The sequence below is a fragment of the Rhinolophus sinicus genome, linkage group LG14 (genome assembly GCF_036562045.2).
Source record: "Rhinolophus sinicus isolate RSC01 linkage group LG14, ASM3656204v1, whole genome shotgun sequence".
Classification (NCBI taxonomy): domain Eukaryota; kingdom Metazoa; phylum Chordata; class Mammalia; order Chiroptera; family Rhinolophidae; genus Rhinolophus; species Rhinolophus sinicus.
In genome coordinates, this window is record NC_133763.1 from 13,942,577 (window position 1) to 13,957,189 (window position 14,613).

Genomic DNA, 14,613 nt, shown 5'->3' on the forward strand with positions numbered 1-14,613 from the left:
ACCAACTTTTGATTTCATTGATTTTTCTGTTTTTTCCCCCTGTTCTCTATTTCTTTTTCCCCTTACTCTAATGTTTATTTCTTTCCTGCTGCTTGCTTTGGATTTAGTTTGCTCTTCTTTTTTATTGTTTCTTAGAATGGAAAGTTAGGTTATTGATTTGAGATTTTCTTCCATTTTAATGTAGTTATTACTATAGCTGTAAATTTCCCTGTGAGCACTGTGTTTTCTGCATCCCATAAGATTTAATATTTGGTGTTTTCATTTCGTTCATCTCAAAGTATTCTCTGATTTCTCTTGTGAGCTCTTCGTTGACTCATTGGTTATTTGTTGTTTAATTTCTGTGTATTTGGAAATTTTCCAGATTTCCTTCTGTTACTGATTTCTAATTTCACTTCATGTGATTAGACAGCATTGTATGATTTCAGCCCTTCTAAATTTATTGAGGCTTGTTTCATGGCCTAATATGGTCTATTCTGGAGAATGTTCCATGGGCACATAAGAATGTTTATACTGTTGAGTGTTCAATAAAATGTCTATTAGGTTCAGTTGATTTATAGTATTTAAGGCTTCCTTTTTCTCGCTGATCTTCTGTCTAGATGTTTCTACCCATTTTTAAAGTTCAAATATTGAAATCTAACAATTTCAGTTTATTTTGGGGTAACCTTTTTAATTACATCTATTCATTCTTCTTTTTTTTAATTAGTTTCAGGTGTACAAAACAAGGTAATAGACATTTACACCCCTCACAAAGTGATAATCCCCCTCCCCAATCGACTACCCCTCTGACATCCTATACAGCTGTTACAATTCCATTGACTCTATTCCCTATGCTGTACTCCACATCCTGTGACTACTGTGTTTCCTCAAAAATAAGACCTAACTGGACAGTCAGCTCTAATGCATCTTTTGGAACAAAAATTAATATCAGACCCGGTCTTATACTTAGAGTAAAATAAGACCGGGTCTTACATGAATTTTTGCTCCAAAAGACACATTAGAGCTGATTGTCCGGCTAGGCCTTATTTTCAGGGAAACACAGTATATTAAATTATAGTTGACATTCATTGTTATTCTACTTCCTCTTCAGCGCGGTGTACAGCGCGGTGATCAGGCATCTACACCATCCCTGAAGTGGTCTCCCCAATAAGACACGTGTTCTCAGTAACACTTTCAGTTTTATATGTCTGAAAGTGTCCTTATTTTTTTTTTCCTTTTGAAAGATATTCATGGGTATAGAATTCTAGGTACAGTTTTTTTCTTACCATATTATAAGATACTATTCCACTATGTTTTCTCTTGTATTGTTTATTCAGAAGTCTATCAAATTCTTATTTTTGTTCTTCTGTATGTAATGTGTCTTTTTTTTCCATCTCTGCCTGCTTTTAAGAGTTTCTCCTTTATCACTGCTTTTGATCATTTTGTTTGTGATGTGCCTTGGTATAATTTTCTTTATGTAGCTTCTTGGATCTCTGGGTTTATAGTTTGCAGCAGATTTGGACAATTTTTTCCATTATTTTTTCAAGTGCTTTTTCTGTTTTCCCCTCAGTCTTTCAGGGATTCCTATTATTACATATATTCAACCATGTGAAGTTGTCCCACAGTTCACATTATAATATTCTATGAATTTCCTTTTAAATAGTTTTTTTTCTCTGTTTCATTTTAGATAGTTTGTGTTGCTATATTCACTAAATTTTTCTTCTGCAGGTGTTTAATTTGCTGTTAATCTCATTTGGTGTATTTTTCACCATAGACATTGTTTTACTGTATCTCTAGAAGTTTGATTTGGGTCTTTTTAATACCACCTTAACATGTTTACATTTTCTCTATTTGAACATACAGAATATGGTAAGAATAACTGTTTAATGTCCTCGTCTACTAATTCAGTCATCTGTGTTATTTCTGAGTGTGTTTCTGTAGATTGATTTTTCTAATTATAGATTGTAGTTTCTTGCTTCTTTGCATGCCTCGTATTTTTTGATTGGATGCCAGATGCTGCAAATTTTACATTATTGGATATAGCATATATTTGTATGCAAAGCCTTTAAATATTCTTGAGTTTGTTGTGTATCAGCTACTTGCAAACAGTTGGATCTTTATGAGGCATGCATTCAGGCTTTGTTAGGCAAGACGGTAGCACCTTTAACGTAGGGATAATTTTGCTGCACTGCCAAGACAATACTTCTGGGTTCTCTGTCCATGCCCCAGGTTTGTCCAAGTTTTTACACTTTTATAAATCCAAAGTTGTATACTTTACATATTAGGGGTGGCAACTGATGGATTACCACTTATCTCTTTAGCTATGCCAGGTAGGTAATGTTGGATTATCCACAGTTTTTTCTAGTTGTGGTGTTGGGGTGCTTAGGCTTCAAGATTTAAGGTTCAGTAAGTAAGTGGGGGGGAGGCTTTTCATATGCATAGTATCCATAACACTGCCAAATAAGTTAACTATTTCATTGAAACTGGGACCACAAGATCCTGAAAGGTTTCTAGAAAGCAGGTTTTGGTAACTAAATTGATTGAATGGAAGATAGATAAAATATCGCCAGTACGTCTGCTTAATTTTAATGAATAAGAATAATATGGTTATTTTTTTAAACTAGCCCAAATGAAATAATAAAACCTAGCAAAGCACACACAAAAATATAGGCCAGTATATCTAAAGAACATGATTGCTAAAACCATAAAACAGAATATTAGCAAATTAACTCTACACTGTACTATAGTGTTAGTTAACATTTTTGGTGGCATAGCCTGGCACCGAGTGTATGCCAGCCACTGTTTCAGGTACCAGGGGTACAGCAGTGACCAAGATAAACAAAAGTTCTCATAAATCTTATGATTGACCTCATTAAGCTGATACAGTTGGAGGCGACAGACAATAAGCCAAGTTGTATAGTATATTAGAAGTGGTAAGTTCTGTGGAGAGAAATAAACGGAAGGTAGATAGGGACTACTAATGGGTGGGATGGTAGGGTTGCAGTTTTAAATAGGATGGTTCAGATAAACCTGGAGAAACTGACATTTCAGCAAAGACTTAGAGGGAGAGAGCTTGTGCATTCCTGTGAAAGAATACGTGTTCCCAAGAGAGGGAGCTATAAGTGCCAAGGCTTGAGACGTCATCAGCTAAGAGTATATCAAAGAGTAATAAAAGAATATGTCCGACCAGATCTTAAAATGTGCTCGTAAATTTCTTTAATTAAAACAATGTGTTCTTGACCGAAAAAAAAAAAAAGTGGAAAAAAAAAAAAAAGTCCTGAAGCAGACCCTAATAAATATTAGAACTCACCCTATGATAAAGGAAGCCTCAGACACCAGTGGGAAAGTGATAGATTATTCAATAAATGGTGCCAGGAATCTGACAGTTTTGCAGGGATGGGAAGGGGAGAGGGCATCTAATCAGACAGTAAAAATTCAAAGTGTACTAAAGAAGTTAAATGTAGAAAAATGAAACTATGAAATTAAAGAAATCTGAATATTTAATTGATTTATTTAAGGACTTTTAGCATAAAGGCAGTAGAAGAAATTGCTTTAGGAAAGATCTCTAGTTTGACAATAAAGTTTTTGTTTTGCCAAGTATAATATTCTTAAAAGGTAAAAACAGTTGGAAAATATTTGTAATGAATAATTGACATCAGGTTAGTGGCCTTAAAAAAATCAAAAGAAAATCTAATAAGAAAAGTTCCCTAAAGAGATATAATTACCAATAAATAATATCAGCTTACATCTGTTACAATACTTTCAGAGGCCCTTGTGATGTGTTAACTCATTTATTTCTCATAACACTATAAGGTAGGTCTTTTTATAGGCCCAGTTTACAGATGAGGAAACTGACGGACACCAGATTTAAGTAGTTTCCCAGGGTTACACAATTACTAAGTGGAGGGCATGGGATTTGAACCTAAGCAGCAGAATCCCACTCTTAACTGCTACTTTGGACAGCACATGGAAACACGTTTACTCTTTTACTAGTAAAGAAAGCAGTGTACATTGTTTTAGTGTATATATCAAGGCTTTTAGGGAGTTATTTCTGATTATGGATCCTCGCAAGTCTTTTTCCCTTTGCTTTATTTGTTCAGCTGCAATCATGCTACTATGGAGTCTGTAGAAACTGGAGAGAGACCATTATATTCTTTGAATTGATAGTCTCTTAACACACACCCACCCCCACCCCTCCACACACCCACACCCACCCCTACCCCTCACTCTTTTCTCCTAATCATTTTCAGGCAGTTAATCTTGACTCATCTACTTTCTTGCCCACCTTCCATTTATATCTACTATGATTTTCTCAACCAAATCTTGACCCTGTATGCCAGTCAAGAGGGTGTTCATCCTTGGTGGATAATTCTTGATCGTATTTGTTCCATTGAAACTCTCACATTTACTTGGAAATTGCCTATCCCAAGAGATTAAATCTTAGAATTGCATTTTCCACCCCTTTCCACCCCCCCAGCCTTTGCCTATTGCAAATGTGTTCATTTGTGTCAAAACAAAGTTGAATTGGCCTCATGAATCTGGTTTCTCACTGTCACATATAGTTGGAATTTAGTGTCATATTCTTTACTTATGATGAACTCGGCAAGTTGTTTAACTTTTCTGTTTTTTGCTTTCCTCACATTTAAAAGAAGGAATCAGATTAGACTAGTGGTAGTCTAACTTTCGTGTTGTATATGCTGTGTGCTTTTCTTCACTTTCACGTCTGCCTCGTGTTGAGTATGTGCAAGAGATAAAACCTTTTGGGCCCCTGTTCCATAAGGGGGCCTTGCAGAACCCAGGACTCAGCCGAGCAGAGCCCAGAAACAATGCACTAAATGAGCCCCTGTGGGTGGTGGGTTTGTGTGCTGCCACATGCCGCTGTACCCCAGATCCTTGCCTGAGTAGTACTGAAATGCAGAGGTAAAAGAGCGGGTTAAAGAAGAAGGTAAGCAAGGATGTGAGTTCTGAAGCATGCAGGGATACGTTTGAAGACTGATTTTATTCAATAGAAGAAAAGAATGAATCGGGTAATTTGAAGGCAGTGCTTGGGGTGTGACCTGGAGACTTGGGGTCAGTTGTAGATTCCTGACCCCTCGGAAGTACCAAATTAGAACCTGGATTCAATACAGAAACAGGAAAATTTAGATGGTGATTTGATGTGTGGGCTGGAGGTGGAGGGAGGGATGTGGGGAAACTAGTTACTTTTTAATCCATTTTCTCTGGATATTGTGTTTGAGGTGACCATTGGCTGTCCAAGTAGATATATGTGTAGACAAATGAAAATAAAATCATATTGGAGACACACATCTGTGCTTCTCCAGGTAGTGATGGCTGAAGTGATGAGAATAGTCTACTGAGGGATGAAGTAGAAAGGAAATCCCTTAGTTTTAGGTCCTGGACCTTGGAGATACAATGCGATGGAATAGTCAGTGGTGTAAGTAAAAGACCACGGTATTATTAGGGGTCAAAGAGGGATTGATGGGTATGTGTTACTTTGTGTTGTCAGGGGAAAATGAGAACCAAGAGAGGATGTTGCTAACCCTTGAGAATGCAGTGGTACCCACAGAAAAGGCCATTAATGAAGGGTGCAGCAGTATTTATAAATATCAAGTACTTTAAAAAATAGTGACTCAAACACTGAATGCTTACCATTTCTAACTTATGTTTATTAGAATTTATCCCTAGAGATTTTTAAGCTACAGCAAGGGTCAGTAAACCTTTCTGTAAAGGGTCAGATAGTAAATATTTTAGGTTTTGCAGGGCATATGGTCTGTTAATAACTACTAACTCTGCAGTAGCATGAAACTAGCCTCAGACAGTATGTCAACACGTGGGTGTGGCTGTTACAGAAACAGTGGGTGGACCAGTTTTCCCACTCTTGAGCTAGAAGAACCTCTGCTTTTCAGCATTTTTTCTGTATTACTCTTCCGTTCTTTTTGCTTTAAGATTCAAATTAACATTGACTAGCTTCTTATTAAAATTATTAAGACTGAATATTAGTAATGAAGCTTGAAAAACTCTAGCAGGAATTACTATTCTGTTGATCTTATAAAATGTAATAAACTTGACTAAGCACCATGCCCTCAAATATGAGATGGTAGAACTGAAATAGGGACATCCGCCCCACATGGTGCCCCCCGCCCCCCCAAATATAATGACTAGTTCAGTGTGATTTGAGTTGATTTATTCCCTTTTTATAGTTTTACGAATTTTAATAACAATTTGCTTTTACTTTTTCAGTCTCGGCGAAATCTATGTGAAGAGGCTTTGTTAAAAATTAAAGGTGTTATTAGCTTTACTTTTCAAATGGCTGTTCAAAGATGTGTGGTGCGAATCCGTTCAGATTTGAAAGCAGAGGTTAGTATTTTAAATGGCTCCGTGTACTTGAGGTTCCAGGTACCAAATCACTGTTCAAAATTGTCCCTTTTTATCTTGGCCTAGGCTTTGGCATCAGCAATAGCATCCACTAAGGTTATGAAGGCTCAGCAAGTTGTGAAAAGTGAAAGCGGAGAAGAGGTAAAAGGTTTAGTTTTCTCTATACCTGACTGACTCTTGGTTCTTCTTTATGGCTAGCAGATTGCTATTGTTTCTAGACCAATCGTTACCAGAGGAATGTGGTTGGGTCAGATTATCTTAATGTTTCTTGGTTAACAGTGTTAACTCTTAGAAACGTAGAGAGATCTTTGGTGAATTTCAGTCTGTTTTTTTTGTCTTATATTTTTTTTACTTTCAGACTCTGATCTTTATTTCCGTGGAGCTATCTTACTGATATTACATGGAAATAAAGGATATGTGGTTTCCTTGCATTGTTTCTTAAATGCTTTCTAACCTTAATTAGTTTTGCCAGTCCAAAAAATAAAAGTCCAGTCCCACCATTGGGCAAGTATATATAATGAAGATCTTTGCCGCTTGCTGTTCTTTCCACTAGTTTTGTGAGAGAGAAAACGAACCTGTTTAATTTTAACTCATTTGAGCTCCCACAGAAAGGAGGTTCAGATACACAATAGCCAGATACTTGCTTTTGTCTTACTTATTTTTCAATTTTTTAAAATTTATTTTTAATTATAGTTGGCAGACAATATTAGTGTCAGGTGTACAACATAGTGATTCAACATTTATGCACATTAATCCCTCCTGGACCCCCAAGAGAAAGGTTTCATGTGCAGTTCTGCCTTTCTGTGCTTATGCAGTGCTCAGTACCGTGTTTCCCCCAAAATAAGACCTAGCCGGACAATCAGCTCTCATGTGTCTTTTGGAGCAAAAATTAATATTAGACCCAGTCTTATTTTACTATAATAAAATATAATATAATATAATATAATATAATATAATATAATATAATATAATATAATATAATATACCGGGTCTTACATTAATTTTTGCTCCAAAAGACGCATTAGAGCTGATTGTCCGGCTAGGTCTTATTTTCTGGGAAACAGGGTAGTTGGGCCTACCTTCATATAAGAGGAACATTTTCAAAGGAATACAGCCCTTGAAAATAACTATCAGGAGCAGAAGGAGGAGTAAAGTTGATCTTTAACTTCTGACATATACGTATCAGTTAGGTTGATTGTGTAATACTGTTTGCATGTTCTGTGTCAGATGCTGGTTCCGTTCCAGGATACGCCTGTGGAAGTAGAACAGAACACAGAGCTGCCCGACTACCTGCCTGAGGATGAGAGCCCCACGAAGGAGCAGGACAAAGCAGTGTCCCGGGTGGGCTCCCACCCAGAGGGTGGGGCAAGCTGGCTGAGCACAGCTGCAAACTTTTTATCCAGATCGTTTTACTGGTGACTTCGGTTTGGGGTTCAAGGACTGTGTGAACGAACAAGGGGCCAGTTTTCCATTGTGGTGGTGAACTGTCAAGTGCAATTTGCAATAAGTTATCATGAAAAGTTTTTAGATTACATGATTGCGTATGCTGCATTTTACATTTTATTGGACATTTGCCCCACTAAGTGGTAAAAAAGACAGAGGCTACAGGTGGAGTTGCTTTGTTTATGAAGGTATTTCGGTTGTATTTTCCTTTGTTTAGTTGCCTCACGTTTTAAAAAAACATGGGTCCACTGTTAAACCAAACATATGTGCAGCTTTACATTTTATTTTCCATGAAGCACGTGATTAGGAAAACAACTTTCTCCTCAAGCCTCAGGACCTATCTGAAGAGACGTTTTCTTTTAGCTCAAGTTGTGCATGAATCACTGAACATTTTTCTCTGCTTTTCTTCATGAGAGGTACTTGCTTTGGTACTTTTCACTGAAAGTTGCAAACATTTCTCATTATCCCCCTTTTGTGCCTTTTTTAATTTTGCCAACCATGTTAATAGAAAGGACATTACTAATGACATATTGTGAATTAAAAGATATTAATTTGAATGTAGCAGTCCCCTAAAAATACAACTGCAAAACCTTTGCAATCTTATTTGTTATTTTAATAAGATTAACCCAGAATCATTCAAAAAGAAGGAAACACATCTCTCAGCAAAGTGCTATTGAGACGGAACGTGACCAAATGTAGGTCCCGTTAACTGCTGTTCAGTTTGTTATATCAGCTCTTGAGAGTCATCTCTTGGGAGCAGCTATAAATGGTCTCTAGGCTTTACTTTGTGATTGATTACACACTGTCCCCTGGTAGAAAAAAAATGTAGTAAATAACTGACAGACTTGAAAAAAGAAAAAATTGGATGCCTACATGCCATAGTGCCATTTGGTAGAGTTTAACTGTAACACATGAATTGCTGGGCAGATGCCTCTTCAGTAGGTGTTTCCTTGTATTTGCCTTTTGTGAATTTATTATGAACTTACAGTCGGATCGAATGAGAAAAGACTCAAATTATTGCTTACAAAGAAATAAAGCCAGCATTGGTCTACTTAATCTTGTTTCTCATATCCAGCCAGAAAAAAAGAACTTCAGTGAAGGTAAGATAAATATAAATATATATACATATATATTTTTGGTAGATAAGAGCTCATTACATATATGTAATGCTTTATTGCATTTCTGAAATATTTGGCAACTAAAAATTTCCTTTTAGAAATCCAACTAAATCCAGAAAAATTTTAATGCTAACATGATTGAAAACGAATAGGAGGAAATTGAAATTCTTTTCATCAACCTGTAGAGCTGCTGTTTGACTACTTGGAGAATGTGAAAGGAAAATTGGACCCTGGAGGATTTCCTTGTATTTTCATCACTTCTCTTTTAAAGAAAATTAAAAGCATCCAGTGTCGCTGGAGAGAAGTGACTGTATGATACTTCACCAACAAGAATCTCGAGTTCGTGAACATTGTAACCTTCTGGAGGGAGGGGTATTGAGGGGGTTGAAAATGATAGTTTCTCATGTGTCTGGGCTGTGATTCAGGTGACACGCACAATTGACAATATAAGCTTTCAGGGCATGTATTGCTTTAAATGTATAATACAACTTGCTGCCAGAACCAGATGTGTTGGGAAAAAAAACAAAACCACCTCCTTTCTATAGCCATTAAAACAAAGTTTACTGTTCCGTTTTAACAAGCTTATATTTGATTTTGCATCGCCACACATCTGCTTATTTAAAAAACTACATCCCTTTGGTAGCAATGGTTCAATACGAGTAGGTATTACAGCTTGATGTCATGTGTTCTGATTCTAAGTGTTCTTTCATTTTCAGGTCTAATAAAAGGTAACATAATTAAAATTGAATGGTTATTGCATTTTTATGGTATAAGCATTATTAATTACTCCTGAGCCTGTTTGTACCCACACTGCCTGGCAGACCTCCTAGTTCCCTCTAGGTGTGTTACCCAACCAATTCCCTTACCTCTTATCTCCTTCCCAGCATCACTCCTGACTTTGGATCAGCTGCCTCTTTAAGTATATTCATTGTAGCATTTATCACATTAGATTGAAATTATATCTACCCGTGTGTCTCCCCTACTCAGTTCTTTGAGAACCCAGCGAGTCCACACCTGTACCTGGCTAGTCGCAAGTACTTGAATATTTTTTTAGGAGAATAAATGAAAATTTTTTTCTTTTAAATCAGTAAAAAATGAATGGAAGGTGCTAATTAACTTGAGCAAATAGGGAAAATGTCAGGTTGTATTTTTTTTTCTGGGTGTGTTTGTTTCTGATTTATTCAATTTATTGTTTCATTTATTTTGTCATTTGGCTTTTCCCCCCAAAAAAGTGGCAGAGAGGCATTGAATAAAGTTGAGATTAACTTACAATATCCTGATTCTAACAAAATTGTTATAGGAGAATATTATATATATAAAATTGTAATACTCCGATAACAAAAAATGAATACAAGTCATATTTGACTTCTGCAATTATAAGAGGTGCTCAGAATGGTTACCATTAGCGTCCAGACACTTCTGATTATGGTGAACTACTGCTTGAGCAACGTTGACCAAAGTGTCCACTTGTATACGTTTTTTGTGGCACCCCTGGTGTGTGTGTGTGTGTCTGTGTACATATATATAGTGGTATTTTTGATTTCTTATTTTATAACATTAGCTATGTAATCTAAGGTGGTAAATAATCTCTGAGGTTGTTCTTAGTAAAATGGAGAATTGAGATAATTCTTCTACTTTGTGGGTCATTATTAGAATCCAGTGGGATCATGCATAATTGGAAAACTGAAAATTTGAAGTGTAAGATGGAATTATTGTTACTGGAGTTTGACACAATCCTCCTGTACTTGATTCTCAAGTGAGGCACTGTACCTTTGTAATCACACTTGACCTGTGTCATCTTTCTGTATCCAATCAGAGGGACTTTTTTGAGGCTTAGCCCTCAGCTACTTCATTTTTATCTAAATGTTGTCCGTGGAAGAATTCTGTCTCTAATTATCTATGGCTAGGATTTCAGTTAGCGCTCAGTGACCTAACTTCCACGCCTCCGTTGTACCAGCATCTTTGATAGCTCCCCTTTTCCTCTGCTGTACCTATTAAATGTAAAGTCCCAATTTTTGTTTTTTTTGTTTCTCATAGAACCAAGCTTATGGTAGGCATGCAATAAATTAAAAAAAAAAAAATTTCTGTGCCAGGCATTGTGCTAAGTGCTTTACAAATAGTCATTTAACCATTAACAACTATGAGGTAAGTACTGTTATGTCTCATTCTATAGACGAGGGGAAATGAGACAAGGCTGATGAGGTAACTCATTAGTCCTAGGTCATAGCTAATAAGTGGTGAAGCCAGGCCTCAGACTCAGGCCGTCTGGCTTCTGAGTCTCTACACTCACAAGGCATCCTGCATCTTATGTCTCCTGGCTGTGCCTTTCCAGTCCTACCACCACCATTCCAGTCCAGACCCTTCTACCTGCATCATGTCAAATGACTTAACTCGGGCGTGTTAGAAATCAAAAACTTGTCTGGAGACAAGAAAAGTTAGGTACGTGAGAGAACTCAGGTTAGGCCACAACACAGGAAATCACATGGAGGGCACCTGGCCTGTTGGAGGAGGGAAACTGCCTTTTCCTCACATGGATTGTGGACTGTGGTCCAGACTCTAAAAACACTACGTGAGCCACGTGAAACATGTCTGTGGGCCAGAAATTGGCTACTTTTACTTCTGGAGTGGCCACATACTAATCTATCAGATTAATAGTATTTTTGTCATTTTTTGCTCTAATGTCAACAAAGGCCTAGGGATTCGTTTGGACTGCTTTGTGTAGCACCAAAAATGCCATGAGAAGTTAGCTCCCAACCTAGTCTTTCATACATTCTGTAGCAGACTTCTTGTTACACACTTCTATGTCTCATTGTTACAAAAGCAGCCTGCTCATTTAGGCTTGTCTGTTACAACCTAACTAGTCTGTATTCATCCTACCCTTCCAGTACTTGGCTCATATTCTTATCTGGAATTTCCTCCTTTACACTCATGTCCTTTAAAATACTTTATTATTAAAACAAGCTCAGCGTGTTTACAGAAATGCATAAAGAAAACACATCACCTGTCAGCATACAATAGTAACAATGAGTCAACATTTTTTAGTCTCATTTGTTTTTCTTCAATCGGTAAGAAATATATACACTAAGTTTTAACATGTTCGAAATAGGTATCCAATGAACGGCGACTCTCCCTTTGACCCTTGGTCACCTGGTTCCCCTCACCAGGAACAGTCATTGTTAATTTTGGGTACCCATGAGGGATATTCTGTACATTTACCAATCATTTCATACTTTTTTCCCATACAAGTCGTAATATAATGCCCTGCCCCTTACTTTTTTCATTTCAAGTGTATCTTAGAAGTTATATCCTTGCATAAAGCAACTTCCTTTCACAGCTTCACAGTATTACGTTATCTTAGTGTCCCACCACTTAGCTAGTATTTTGATTGTAATTCTTTGCCCTTACAAATACAGTGCTGTGTAAGTCTAGAATGAATCTGTAAAATGAATTCCTAGAATTGTTATGTGAAAGGTGGGAGTGCTTTTACTTTTGCTAGTTCCTGCCTCTTTAGAGATTAGTCCAGGTTCCCTCTCACAAGCAAGGTGTGAGGGTTCCTGCCTCTCCAACTGTTACCCCATATTTAGCCCTTTGGGGCTAAAAAGGTATGTCTTATGAATGAGACTGAGCTTTTTATACATTTAAGTGCTGTTTATTTTTTCTGTGAATTGTCCCTTTTTCATTATTTTGGCAGGATGTGGGGAGAAGGGTTTGGCTTTTCTTAACCTTATTTATAGAAGTTCTTTAACATGCTAAAGAGATATGCCCATTTCTTTAACATTTGCAACTCAGTATTTCCCCATTGCTTGTTATACAGTGCGTTAAAGCCCTGGGATCATTTTTCCTCTTAACTGCAGTGGTACTACTTACTTTCATTTGAAACCTGTCATGTATGGTCCATTACTTTCCATAAGTATGTTTCTTACTGAGATCAAGATATGTAACGGGAGGGAGTGTTTATTTTCTTAGTATTTGCCACACTATGGAGCATAATAATACTGTGAGTGTTTGGGGGAATGTATACAAATGAGTTATGGTGGTGAAACAATTATAGTTTTGTATATTGAGAGGGTGGGTATTTGGTATTTTCTACTCTTGTCTAGATCTTAATGATTGCATATCTGGATTACTGCCACTGGCTTCTTAGTAACATTTAACATTAACTGAGTACTTAAGTTGTTCCAAGCTCTGTACTGGGTCCTTTGTGTTGTCTCCTTTAGCCATCACAATGACAATCGTCCAGTGAGCTGGGGTTTTCATACTCATTTGACAGAGGAAATTGAAGCTTGGAAATAAAGTAACTGGAGTCAAATACATCTAATAAATGTCGGGGTTGGGATTTAAATCTCACCGGTCCTTCTTACCGTGTTTCCCCGAAAATAAGACCTAGCTGGACCATCAGCTCTAATGGTTTTTTTGGAGCAAAACTTAATATAAGACCAAGTCTTATTTTACTATAATGTATAATTAATATAATATAAAAAATATGATATAAGACCGGCTCATATTAATTTTTGCTCCAAAAGATGCATTAGAGCTGACTGTCCGGTTAAGTCTTATTTTTGGGGAAGCACAGTAGTGACCAAATAGTTGCCAAAATGATTATATAGTTATTATCTACTCTCCTAGCTATAAACCTTTAGTGACTTATGTCAAATCTAAGTTACTCTTCTGTTTTCAAGGTTCTCTGTAACCTGCCCTACTGTCCTACTAATTGACTTGAAACTCTTGTTTTTAGTTAAGTTGGTATCTTTAGTCTTCAGTAAATGCATTGTATGTTTCTACTCATCCGGAATGCATTCTCTTCTCAAATGACCAAATTCTATCATTCTTCAAGAACTGGCTATTCCGTGGAGCCTTTCCTGTCCATTTTGGCCCTTGCCAGTCTATTACCCAGTCCTTCAAACTCAGCACTTAAGTCGTCTGCTGTGACCATTTAGTTGTGTCATTTGTCTCTTCATTCCTATACGTGTTCATTTTCGAGGTTATGACAGCACAGACCACTTTCAAAGCTCGTGCTTCCTCTCTTGCACCACCCTCTTCTCCAGCCCGAATTGAAACCGAACTCCAAGCCGCCTCATTACTGGTGGCTTCAGGACCAACCGGTTTCCTGAGGTTCTTTCCAGCCTTCAGTGGCTCTGAAGTCCTATTCTTTTCTGATAGGGAGTTTAGTGTGAAAATGTAAGTTATGTAAATACCCATTTCTCATGTTTAAGTATTTCAGATGGGAGAATAGTTTATTAGGACACATTAAAAATAAACTGTGTAGTTTGTGCAAACAGAAGTATTCTAGTTATCCAGTGGGAGCAAAATAGGGTAATGGACAACATACTTTCAGAGGAAAAGGTAATTTTGTGATTGGTACAAAAAAGGGAAATTTTTAGCATGCTATAACTGAATTAGAAGACTGTTAGGCAAGAAAGTGGCATAGAATTAATTCAAAATGATAGGAAATGAAAGAAAATGGAAAGAGGACAAACACAGAAAATCAGCCATACCAACCTTACCAATGAATGAAAAAAACAGTGTTAAAGCAAATGTAGGTGAAAACCCTAAGGCAGACTGAAAGAGTTGAGTCAGGACTCAGTTTTTGGAGATAAACTTTCAGGGAAAATGGAATCATTACCTCTCAATGCAGAACCTCAGAGAAAAAGTGTACTGCTTTAAGAAAATTTGTACGTAAAAATAAAACTTTGTAAAACTA

General features: G+C 36.9%; 1 protein-coding gene across 1 annotated transcript in view; it reads left to right on the forward strand.

Moving 5' to 3' along the window:
• ARMC1 (armadillo repeat containing 1) overlaps positions 1 to 8,852 on the forward strand; it is a 34,467-nt gene extending 25,615 nt beyond the window's left edge. The window contains exons 5-7 of the mRNA XM_019710700.2: positions 6,217 to 6,333; positions 6,418 to 6,492; positions 7,579 to 8,852. Coding sequence (XP_019566259.1) covers positions 6,217 to 6,333; positions 6,418 to 6,492; positions 7,579 to 7,770 — 384 coding nt within the window. The 3' untranslated portion in view covers positions 7,771 to 8,852. The remainder of the gene's footprint in view (positions 1 to 6,216; positions 6,334 to 6,417; positions 6,493 to 7,578) is intronic.
• Positions 8,853 to 14,613: the final 5,761 nt, after the last annotated feature.